Source organism: Merops nubicus, unplaced genomic scaffold, assembly GCF_000691845.1.
Source record: "Merops nubicus isolate BGI_N331 unplaced genomic scaffold, ASM69184v1 scaffold18734, whole genome shotgun sequence".
Classification (NCBI taxonomy): Eukaryota; Metazoa; Chordata; class Aves; order Coraciiformes; family Meropidae; genus Merops; species Merops nubicus.
In genome coordinates, this window is record NW_008603804.1 from 42,271 (window position 1) to 55,199 (window position 12,929).

The 12,929-nt window shown below is 36.9% G+C and overlaps 1 protein-coding gene across 1 annotated transcript in view; it reads left to right on the plus strand.

Moving 5' to 3' along the window:
- TBCD (tubulin folding cofactor D) overlaps positions 1 to 12,929 on the plus strand; it is a 116,758-nt gene that overhangs the window by 42,209 nt on the left and 61,620 nt on the right. Inside the window, exon 14 of the mRNA XM_008938810.1 lies at positions 12,019 to 12,175. Coding sequence (XP_008937058.1) covers positions 12,019 to 12,175 — 157 coding nt within the window. The remainder of the gene's footprint in view (positions 1 to 12,018; positions 12,176 to 12,929) is intronic.

Consider the following 12,929-nt stretch of genomic DNA (forward strand, 5'->3'; position numbering starts at 1 on the left):
CTTCTTCCCTTTCCTTGAGCTGGTGTGTAAAGGCAAGACATGATGTCCAGTTGCTTCCTTGACCCAAGGAAAATGTTTTATATCTAGCTACTTCATGGAAGTTGCTGTTGTTACTCTGGATGGCTGAAATCAGCCATGACCAAAGTAGAACTGGAAAAAAAAAAAGACAGCTAATGTGCGTGTTCCTTTTCACAGTGCTTCAATGGTATTAAAAATCAAAGTCTGGGGGGAAGATTAATTGGTGGGCCCCAGAAAAGGAAGGTGAGAGCCCTTGTTTGTCTGTACATTTAGAAATAATCTTGATTGCAGTGATGTTGTTTCATTGCTTATTTTTGTTTAACTCTTTATACTTGCATGAGTGTTAGATAAACTGAACCCAGTCACCTCTTGGTAGCACCTTTTTTTTAGTTTACCTGAGCGCATCAAATTAAGAGCACCAAGATTGACATAGTGAAATTTGGATTTACTGATAACGTTCTCCCAAGCTGCTTTTTAAAAAATATGATTATTTTTGTGTCTCTGGAGTGCTGAAGCTTTAGTTTTGTATCTCCTTTGTGTGGAACATGCTTCTTTGTTCCAGGTTCACTGAAGTTCAGTATCAAGTAAGTGTTGTTTAGCTCTAGTTGAATTTCATAGGTTTAATGGCTATAGCATAAACTGCCATTCTAGAAATGTTACAAACTTCCTTCTTCAGGTCTTTATATGAATTTTTCAGCTTTAACACTAAACAGAAAACAAAATGTGGCTGGCAGAAACCATACATACAAATGGTATGAACTTAATGTATTCCTGATACGCTGCTTACCTAATTTTTATTTTCCACTTGCACTTCAAAATCCTGTTCCTTAGATGTATGAAAGAGTGCCAAGTGTTGCTCTGGTCACTTAACAACCCCTCTGTTGATCAGATAATTCCTAACTTTCTGCTCTAACACAAAGAATGGCCCTGGTGACTGAGTTGTTCTGCTGTTTTGACTTGACCTCATATCAATCAGAACTCTGATACTGGCTTTCAGAGGATGTTCACTGGTTGTCAGTCATCAACAATGTTTGTGTGTCTTTCTAGAAATGCTTTATAAATTCCTGAAGTAGTTAGTTACTCCAAGAAAGAAGAATGATCATAGGTAAATGGGAATAATCTCATGGAGCTGAACACTGGTAGACATGGAGCTAGCTAGTGAAGCTTAGCTTGCCATGTAAAAGAAACATCTTAGGACTGTGTGACTAGCAATATTCTCTTATATCTTTTTCATCTTAATTATGTATCTAGATATGTGTCTTTGAGCTAAACTTTCAAGGAAGTCCTTTTTTCTTTCTTTGATCACTTTAGCTGAAGTTATCACCAGATTCTGCTGTCTGTATTAGTACATTTGGACTAAGCTGTTCCGTACCATTCCCAGAAGGGGGCAAATGTTTTTGAATATAATTACTGTAACTCATGATGTGCCCCAAAACATTACATGGTTCTTGAACAATATTCTCATCATTATTTTCTTCTATCCCATATGAATAGTTATTAGTCTTGATGCTTTTCAAATAACACCTTTGAAATGTGTCTTTGTTTTTCATAACAATTCCAGTCCCTGACTTGGAGATATGTCTGGGCAGATTACCTTGCTGATCTTTGTGAGCTACTTGTTCATGATTACTAGAGCAAATTATTTGTATGGGAAAAGAATAAAAGCTCAGCAGTTAACACTGACTTCAGATCATATTTTTAGATATTTATTGTGGCCTGTACTGTTAGTGTTTGGCCTGGAACTAGGATGATTTTCCTTCTGGTGCCCATGCTCACCCTTGGGCAGTGAAACATCTTGGGGGAAGTAGGTAATATCAGAAATTGAGACTGTAGGCAAAACTAGGAATTGTTTATAAGAAGAGGTTTTTAATAATCATTCTTTTCATTGCCAGGCATTCTAACAGAGATGTGAAGTACCTTCTTTCAGCTTTTGCTTGATGCTGTGGTTGTAATTCCCTTTTAAAATTTATTATTCTTAAAGTTGTTTTTTTTTTTTAATGCAGAATGTTGTTTTCCTTTTCTGCTTTGGGTATAAGTCTTACGCCAGAGATTCGGAGACAATTCTCTCATCTAGATGAAGATTTCTCATAGAACCCAGTAGCAGGACCAGAGTTGTGCCATGTGCAGTTCAAGGATATATGAAGTCAGCCCCAAACATTTTTTTTTGAGGCATAATTGGTGTTGTGCTGCTGTGATGCCACTATTGTGAGGAGAGCAGTGAGGCACATAGTGAGTATTGCTAGACTCACAATATTTTTAGCTTTCAGTTATTCTTTGGAAAGTGTCAAATTTTGTAAAGTTTTGTATGATTACTATATGTTGTCTACCATTTAAATAAATTTTACAGAGGAATGTAAACCAGTAAGTGAAATCTGATGTTTTCTTTTATTCCATTAAAAAATACAATGCTGCCTTTCTTGAACTGCAGTTTGACTGTTGTTTTTAAATTCAAAGTTACAAGTTACCACTTAGCTGTAAAATTTCTGTTGTTTTTAGAATGGATCATGCAGCTAAATTTGAATGTAGGGAAATTTTATTTATTTTTTTTTCAAGGTGCCCAGAAGTCATTTGAACTCTTGCAGTCTCATGATGTATTTGTGTGAATTTCTCCATTTGGAATTGCAGCACTCCTAAATGAAACATTTCTTACTGTACAGCATATGTTAGGGCCAAAAACTTATATTTCAGTGTGGTTTCAGTATGATTTCACATCTTTTGTTTTGCACTGTATTTGTGGTTTTGTAGGCTTCAGATTATTATTTATAGGGTTTTTTTATTTAATTGGGTGGGGATAAACACTAAACAAATAAGAGAATCCTAGTTTACTTGAATTTCTGGTTTGCTTGTGAAAGGACGTTATTAAAATTTCTCTTGATGACAGCATAGTGTAAACTTTCTAGCTAATAAGGTGTGTCATATATAGGAACATGAAACTTCCTCAGCATACTTAATATGTCCGTGGTGAGATTAAAAGTACTGTAGAGGTAAACTCTCCATGGCCTGCCATGAATAGTCCCAGCTCTATCTGCTCAATAGTTAGAAGCCTAAACTTTCACTACTTAAAGCCAGAGAAGGCCTCTTAAATCAGTGGTGGAACTATTAGTGTTTCACAGCCAAAGTTAACTTGCTCTTTTTTTATTTATTTGTTGTGCATTATGCCATCCTATTTTTGCTGTAAAACCAGATATATTTAAAGTAAGGTTGGGAACATTTGCGTTTCTGAAAAGTAAGAAAGGGAAGCCAGGGAAAAAAGATTGGAAGAACTGCGTGGTTACGCTTGCAATGAATTGGTGCTTATTTTGGGAGGATTCCAGCCAGCATGATGTTATTTTTGCTCTGCCTGCTTGTCTTACCCATTCATAGCGAGTAGACTGAAACGATCCAGCAGCCCCTCTTTCCTTGCTTAACTGTGGCAATGGTGAAGGCAACATTTAAACAGAAGGCAATAATGCTGATGAGCTACACTGATAGTGGCTAATGCAGAAGTCTGATACTGGTGGGTCAGTGCAAGTGATCCACATCTTGAATTAGATTTTTTTTTTTTTAATCTCAAGATAAATGGAAAGGGTAGAAATAGAGAGAGTGGGAAAAAAAAGAGCTTGTGAAAAAACAGGCTTTTTTTTTTTTTTTTTTCTCCTGTTTATAAATCACTTTCAGAAGAAAAGGAGAAACAAAAAAGTGTAAAAACGTAGGGAGCATTGAAGTCTGCAGTTAAGTACTAAGTGAGGGGGCTGAGACAGATTTGAGAGGAGCCGTGGCAGGTTATGATGTCAAGACTTCACAATCAATGACAAAATCAGTGTGCTTTTTACCTTCTCCAAAACGTCAGACACAATGCCACCAGTATCCAAAAAGACCCTGGCTTAGGGAAATACTTTGTGCATTATTTGTGCTGAACGGTAAGCACATTGTTTAAATAGGAACAATTTCAATTGACATTTTTTCTCTGCTTTAAAAGTGACCCATTGTCAAGTATATTTCTGGTGTAAAGTTTGTATGGGCTGAAGACTTTTGTGCTGTCAGAAGGTTTCGAATAGATGCAGCTAATCTCAATAGCAAATGATGTGGCTTTGAAGGAATCTGTATATACATGACTTCTGTCTGCAATTTTTTAATTCCCCAAGCTTCTGTTGCACATATCTTGATAATTTGGTTAGAGTGGATATGTGGTCAGTGGTAGTATCTGTGTTCCTGGCACGGAGAATCCTTGCATATTTGTGGCTATTGATAAGAGATTGGATTTCTGTGTATTTTATCTTGTGATTACAGAGAATGGTGCTTCCTGATATTTATACATAGCTTGATATACTTAAAAAACCCTTAAAGTCTGAAAAACTGTACACCAAATAATACAGGAAGAATTTTTTGCATGTCCAGTTTCACTGTGCTATTTATTAAAAACAAACAAACAAACAAACAAACCCCAACTCTAAGAAAAAGTAAAAGTAATTCGGCTTTCAAATATGTTCTAGAAAACATTTAACTTACTCTAAGGTTTAAATAGTCTTATAGAAATCTATTATGTAACTTCTTACTTGTGTACATACTCTGTTTTCACAGATTTTCTGTGTTTTCATATCCCAGAATAAATTGATACTGATTTGCAGCTGCCAGGATTTTGGAGGAGGATGCATCAGAAGTCAGGCTTCTGCAATGTGTTAGTCTGCTCTGTAGTAGTAGTTAATTGTGAGGCTTTTGGCAAGACTCCAGGTACTTTTCATTAGAGATACAGGAAGAACTGAAAAAAAAGATTTATCTGACTTAGGTGGACTCTTAGAAAATAGAGAACATCCAAACCTGAATGGCTGGTTACAGGAGAATTCCTTTTCTCTAACACCCAGGTGAACTTTAAAAATGATGCATCGTCTTGAAAATAGTATTTTTAAAAGTTATAATGCATATGTCACTGTAATAGTTTTCAAATTAGTAGGGAAGCATTATAAATAGTGCAAATTTTCTTTCTTTTTATTTTTTTTTTCACTAGCCAGCAGGTATGAGCAATAAGAAATGCCATAGCTGAAGCCATAGCAGGAAAGGTCCCTCCCCCAGTGCAACTGGGAAATGGTATAAATACTGAGCAGGGAATAAATGACAATGAATCGCTTCTAGCTTTTTCACTGTAGGGTTTATCTCAGTATTGCATAACCTTAGCCTGAAGCTTGGGGTTTCTTTAGTGATTTTTCTTTTCTGACATGCAGTGTTAGAAGGTTTACCAAGTTTTTATACTCCTTCAGACTAAGTAAATTGTTTGCTTAGTAGAATTCCTTCATAAGCCTGTTTCTTCATGTCCTTAAACTGCAGTTTGCTACTGGTTGAGTTAAGGAAAGGACTCTGTTAGCTGTAAACTTGTCTGAAGGTTTCTTGGGTGTGAGTGGGTAGAATCCCCAAAATATTCAGTGCTCTGTGTTTCAGAGCAAGTAGATCAGTACTCTCTTGGGTCAGCTGCAGGCCGTTCAAGGGAACCAGCTAGGGGTGGTTAAAGTTTTTGAGGTTTTCTGGCCCATTACATAATGATGCTGAGATAGAGTGGCCAAAATCCCGATCCGTCTGCTTCCTCCTTGGGCTCTTGCCATCCTCCAAATCTCACAGCGATTTCACTCTTGTAGCACTTCTGCAAACCTGCCATTAGTGTCCTGAAGCAGCTACCTGGGAAATGAGAGCCAGTGTCAATTTCTTTTAAACACTGTATTTAAGTAACATGAGTGATTTCAAACAGTAAGTCTTTGTCAGAGATGTAGTTCTTTAGGGTAACATCCACCTCAACCAACAATCCCTTCTCTCTGCCTGAAAGCAGGTCTTTGCATTACATGTTTTCCTCCCTCAGCAGCGAGGCAGACAACCACCTCCTTGGCTGGCCAGCTCTGATTCATCGCCAGAGCAGGTCTTTCCTGTGTGCTGACTGAGATAGGTCCGGGGAAAAAAAATATCACGTGATCATATAATTAAAGACTCTCTTAATTCATTACGTAGTGAGAGACTGAACTGAGATTGCAACCAGACAGACACAGCCCTTCATAGTCATGGGTTGGAAGATGCTTATTTGGTTTGTGGATATGCATATATATAGGCTTAAATACGTGGGTCAGTGTTAAGAATTGTGAGAAAGTTATGGCAGCTTGAGAGACTTCAGCTGTTAAATTCTCACATATCTTCTGAGCATGTATGAATTGTGATACTTTCCCTTGTTGCCTGGCAAACTCATAACTAGGTCAAACCTGGCTGCAGGAATGAGAGATGCCACCTCTTGACAGTGTTTAGGTGCTTGTCCTACAGGATGCAGTGTTAGAGCATCTGAAATCACAGAAACATGGAGAATTTCTTGACAGACAAAGCAGCACATGCATTTTCTGATCCTCCTTGGAAAATTTATCTTCTGCATGAAATAGTCCTGTAAGAGTAAATCCTGAAGTAGACAGCTTGTATTGAAAATGAGAACAAATCAGAAATGTTTGGCGGAACTTTAAACAAATATTTATTTCTGGTAATGGGGCTCATCTGAAATTATCTGTGTTTGCCATCTGTGTTGATCTATTAAATATTAGTATAACAGCTCTAATGAAGTTACAATTGGGAACTGCCTCTTGTTCTAAAAGAGGTTAGAGTGTCATGTAGGGGCATGTGGTCTCAAATCTGAAATCCTTTACACAGAAAAGCCAGAGTTCTTTTTTTAGCATATGAATGATAGTGGTAGGTATGCTCTTTAAAACATGGGGAGCTGACATACTGTAGATATGGCTGTTGACATGTTTTTTTTATGCCTGAGGCTCACAAAGAGGATGAGGCTACGGAAGGACTCTTCTGTAATGAGTTAACTTCATTAAAGAAAAATTTGAAGAGTAAAGTTACTGTTCTTTATATTGATACAAAGTGTGTATTGATACATAGTGTGTTTAAGCTTCCTAGTTCATTAACAGTGATGTTCTCAGCTGCTCCTACAGTGACATTGTGTACAATACTTTCTCCAGTAAGAGTAGACATCCATTTTTTGGTAGTATTTCTTTCTTATATTTTATAATTCTGAAATAGAAGGGTTTGCAGTTTAGTACTTGTGAATTGAGGAGGCTTCTCTGCACAGACAGCCCATAGCAAAATGTAAGATTTGTCTAAGAGGTAACATTAGCTTAATCTCTTCTAAGGGTGGCATATTTTACTTTTAAACTAAATTTAGACAATTCTTAATTAACTTGAGATCCAGTGAAAATCTGTTTTAAAGGAAATAAGATTGGCATGAAATTTTGCAGGTTTCTTGTGGACACAAGACAGGCTGAGGAACAGGTTTTGTTGTTTTTTTTAATTGTTGTATTTGTATGTTTTACATGATAAACATTGGGGAAAAAAAAATCATCATCTGACATTAAAGTAACATGGAGCTCCTGATGGCATGGGTTATAGTCTAAGTTTCTGTGTTTTTAAAAGAATAGTATGAGACATTTTTGTATTTGCATATATGTAACCTGCTAGTATAAAGTTTCTTCCATAAGTTTTCTTAAATGTTTTTTTAGTGTCTATCACCTGAAAGGTGCTAAGCATCTGTTTGTTCTAAATCGGTTTGAAAAGCAAAATATCTGTGCAGCCTGTCTCCAGTTTAAGGACAAAAAAAAAAAAATTAGTTGTCTGCAATGCTTTGAAGCCAGAAGTTGTTTCTTTATTTTCACAAGGCTTGAGCAAAGACCTGTGTTGCAACCTGCAGTTATGTTGTTAGGTAAGGCAGGGCGGAGTGTAGCAGGTGCTTATTAATACCTCTAGGCTACAGGTAGAGGTGACTGTATTTTCTGGAGCACTCACAGTCCTAAACAGGTGGATATTGTTTTAATAACTGGGTTGAGAGTGGACACTATTTATCCTCTGTTTTTAATGGCAAACTTTTAATGTAGAACTATAAAAGAAATGGTGACTTGAAAAGTGAAGTACCAATTAGGTCTTCTTGTATCTCCGAGCCTTCTACTTTTAAATAAAAAAGGCGTGTTGATAATTTCAAACAAAAAGAAATTTATTGTCACCCTTCCAAACTACAATAAAGTTCTTCCGGAAGTTTTTTTTTAATTAAAGCTTTATTTATTTATTTTTAGAAATCAATTTTAGGTGTGAATGCAGCATGTTTTGAAACGTGAAAAACTGGAACAATACAGAGCAACAAAGTACCACACTGTGACTGTACTGAGTATTTGAGAGGAGATTATAATGGTGAATTGAAATTGCATAACAGATACAATGCAGAAGCTGACTACAAAGCTCTGAACTTCATTGCTGCTTTGTGTATCAACACTTTAGAAGAGTATGAATGTGAAGTTTAAATTGGAGAAAACTGCCAAACAAAATTTAGCTTAGTGTTTTGTGTTTAGACTGAAGATGAAAAGTGTACGTGAGGTAATGCAGTCACAGAGTCTGTCGAACTGTGGATTACAAAGGTCTTTTCTAAGCTCTATCAGTTGCACTGAACTAAATACTGCAGGTGGTTTTGTCTGTACTGCTCCTTCATGACTTCCTTCAGCCATGCTCTTCTGACACTGCAGGAAGCCACAGCAGAAAAAAACCTGCGTTGTGTTTGGAGAACTCTAGGGTAAAGCATGAAGTGAAACATGGAGTTTTTCATAGTGTTCCTTTTGGGGTTTTATGACTTTTCAATACCAACAGGAAATGTAATGCTGGACCCACTTTTGCAAGCATTTGTCAGGAGCAGTTTTTATAGAGTATTTCTCATAGTCCACCGTTTACCAGTAAATATTCAACCAGTGGCAGCATGAAAACATTAACAGATGACCCCTGGATCAGTATTTCCTTTGTTGCTGTCATTGTTGTGTATATATTTACTTAGCCCTCACTGCTGCATACTTCACCTTGCTCTCCCTGTTTCTCTTGCCTTCTGAATGTCCAATTTTGTATCCTTCCTTTTTGTTATCCCCTTTTGCTCTCCAGAGGTTGCAGTCTGGACCCGCTCAGAGTAAGAGCGGTGCTGTTGCAGACCCCTGGGAGCATCAGCTCTGTCCCCTAATAAGCCAGGTGCCATTTGGTGTTGTCCCTACCAGCTTCTTCCACATGTCTTGCAAGGCCCAGTGAGATGAGAGCACTCAGGGCTGTCTGAAGTAGCTGGAGTAATCACCCTGTGCTGAAGGAAATGTGCAGCTTTGCAAAATTACCTTTGGCATCCGTTTTACTGTTCCTGTAGAACCAGCAAATTCCGTGTTTTTTCATCAGTTGATGCAGCATTTTTCAAAAACAGCTAGTCAACATTTTTAAAGATTTTTACTGCAGTTTCTTTTGGAACTGGGAAGTGCCCAAAGATCCATCCATCTTTTCTATATCATTGTTCCTGAATGCAAATTGCTTTTTCTTTCCCATGTAGTGCTTATACTTCTCATAATTGTAGTTTGTCCATCCCTCTAATACTGCTTTATTTTCTTTAGTAGTCTAAAATGAATTTATATGGCATTTTAACACTTCCCTTCTCCAGTTGTGTTGCATATTTTTTTTTTGTTTAAAATAGAAAGCACACAGTGATGAACTGTGCATTGAAGTTTAATTATTTTGTGATTATATCCACTCAAGTATATCCAGACACATTTTGCTAATGAAAATACAGTTCAGCGATCCTGTTTCTTGTTCAATGGGATCACCTTTTGACAGGTATTTTCGAAAGAAAAAAGATGCATTTGATGAATTTGATACAAGAAAGAAAATGGAGAGAGAGAGAGAGAGAGAGAAGTGATTTTTTTTTTTCTAGAGGCTGTTGTTTCTACAGATATTATTCACTTATTAAAGACACGCTATCTAGAAAGAGATGTATTCAAATTAGATATCTGGATTTGCAGATACCAAGAAGAAAGCCCTCCAGGGAGCCTTGCATGCAATTAGTATTTCTTAAACTGTGACAGTATATTACTAGAACTGTGTAAGAGAATAATTCTTTAAGTTTTTGGAAGCTGTTTTCTGTAGAAAAACATTTTTTTTGACGTCTGCAGTTTTGATGGGGATATAAACATAAAAATGAAATTCTTAATCTACTTGTTTTCCCAAGCTTATTTTTGTCACTTCCTTATCATAACAGTACTGTGTTACAAGACCTTTGTGATAAGATTCTGGGATCTTTGTTTGATTAACTTCTCTTTTACTACTCTCCTTTCCCAAATATGATATTAAACAAAAGTAAAGAAAAGCTGTATTCTGCTGGTGTCCCACTGGAACAGCATTGCGTCGTTCCAGGGCTCAGCCTGGGCTTGGGCTCTGTGCAGCTCCTTCAGGAAAATGGGCCACAGAGCCATATGAATATTATGGAATTCTGGGCATTTAAGCCTTTTTTGGCTAAAATATGCTCAATGCAATGTTTCTCAAGTTGTTCATTAAATTGGAAAGCAGTGCTTGATAGGTGCATTTCTAAGAGCTATTTTGAGTAAGATTACTGTTGTATCAGTTGAGTTTTGGACACAGGTTTCATGAACACAGGTAATGGCACACTAATGAGAACTCCTCAAGAGGAGGAAATCTTGAACGAGAAGCATTCAAAGAAGATCCAGAAAAAAAATATTGTGAGCTTTGTTCTCGACTATGTATGCCACTGAAGAGATCCTGAAGTTGCCAGTTGAGGGTGATTTTCTAAATCCACAGGAGATACAGAATGTTCTCAGGAATGCACATTTGTATCATTTCCATTTGGAACCACAGTATATTCCTTCTGCTGATTGTCTTAATTTCCTGTATCTAGTTGGATTCATCAGGTTTACATGAATAGTCTGTGGTATAGTTTAGTTTCTGTTAAATGTTGTGCTGTGTTTTAGTGTCGCTCCCTGTCCTTACCATCCCAAATAAGTGTGACTGAGAAATGAAAGGCACCATCCCAGGGTGGCTGTCAGATGCTTATGTCTGGAGTCTGTCTACTGGGCGTCGAGACAGCGTTTTCAGATTTGGGCACTAGAATCAGTTCAGTGCATTTTGAGTACATTTGGAAATGGTGTGCCTGAAGCCATGTTGGGATGAAGCCTCTTCAGGATGCAAATACCTCCATCTTATTTCCTTGGTGTCTATCAAAAACATCAGATCGATGTAACTGGCCTGACTGATAGGAGAAAAAAGACATTGACTTTTTTTTAATTTGTATGCTCTTTTCCTTCATCAAAGGCATCTGGTCTTGCATTAAATCATCCTGTGCTGGTGAAGAGGAACGTAGTCGGCGCTGTTGTTTTGGCTGCCTATGCAGAGCTGGGAGTAAAGCCCACTTGTTTGCTTTTCTAGGTTACACTGCAGTTTTATGCACCACCTCTATGACCTGTGCAGTTTGACAGCGCTGATAAGTTCAAGCTTAAAACACTGTATTGAAATCACTCAAAATAACACATCTATGGGGAATAAAATACTGCAGCTTGCTTACTTAATGCAAAAATGATGTTGAACATCACATTTTGCTTTAAGGTTATGCAAAAACTGTACTTAAGTGCCTTTCAAGATTATTATATTGAATAGCAAGCATTTTTAATTAAGAGAACTTTTTCATATTAAGACTTCTACCATGATAACTGTTGACTGCTAATAGATGGATACTGATTATTTTATTTTATAGTAACTACAATACTTTATTTCTTAAGAAATACTTTTTTCTTGGGATGGATGCTGCTCTAATATTTACAGTCCAGTACTTTAAAAAGCAGACACTTCAAAATTTTGCATTGTAAATTCACTTTGACTTCTGAGCATGTATCACTTGAGTAATAACTGGTATCAGTGTTACTTGTAATCCACTTGCTTTCATCCTCATTGAATTACAAGTAAAGAAAATTAAAAAATAAACTACTACTGACAAATAAACAAAATAATGCACTATAAAAACAACTCCTCTTTCTAGTCAACTTTAATTTTAGAGTGTATTAAGAACCATGCTTTTTCTTTCAGAATCGACAACGTCACCCTCTATCTTTTCTCTAATGATCACTGAATGCTCTTATACCTTTTTTTTTAACGTTCACTCTATGGTCCTAATCGCTGCCTCTGTACCATTTGTTGATTTAACAGTAGTTCCTGTCATTCTGAAAGCGCTGACGTATGACGAGAAGCGGGGCCCGTGCAGCGTGGGCTCCAACGTGCGGGACGCGGCCTGCTACGTGTGCTGGGCCTTCGCTCGTGCCTATGATCCTGCAGAACTGATACCCTTCATTAATCAGATTGCAAGGTAGGTTGTGGCAATAAGAAACTGAGCTGTCTACGGTTTAGATTGGATTGAAATTTAGCTTGGGTTGAAAAATCTAATCAAAATTAGAAAGGAGCTAGGAGTTACTAGACTAATTCTGTATCTTCTAGAAATTAACAATCTGGAAGTGTAATGGTCTATCTTTAAGACATTTCATATTAGATACTGACCCAAACTTATATATCCATTTAAGGGAAATACCTTCATGCTTAAAAAGTTGCTCATGTTTCTTGTGTAACAGGAATGAAATTCATTGATCTATGGATATTGTTTGCCAAGGAACTGATATTTTTGTTTCTCTGTGTTTATTTTAAATAAAGTTCATTGATTCATGCTGAATATCTTGAGTAAAATAATTGAATATGAGTGGGATGATGAAGACACAAACAATATTGCCAACTTTCCATGTAACTGTTGAAGTCTAAAAGTTGCAGTATGATGCAGTTTAGCTTTTTGTACTGAAATGCATCTAAGTATTTCCTTATCAGGTGTGATGACTTCATTTCCTTCTGTTTGTCTGTCATAACAAAACCAAAGAAAAAGCCAAGGAAATTCACTGTAAGAAGATTCAGAGAAATTATTGGAGGCTTTGGGGTGAGGAGGGTGGGGTCATCTCTTGTCTGCTTGGGCACCTGCTTTATGGTCAGTGAAACAGATTCAGGAAGTTTAAGATGATTTGTAAGTATAGTGCAGTAGAAGTAGAAAACCCAAAGTACTATAAAATTGGGGAGTTGCT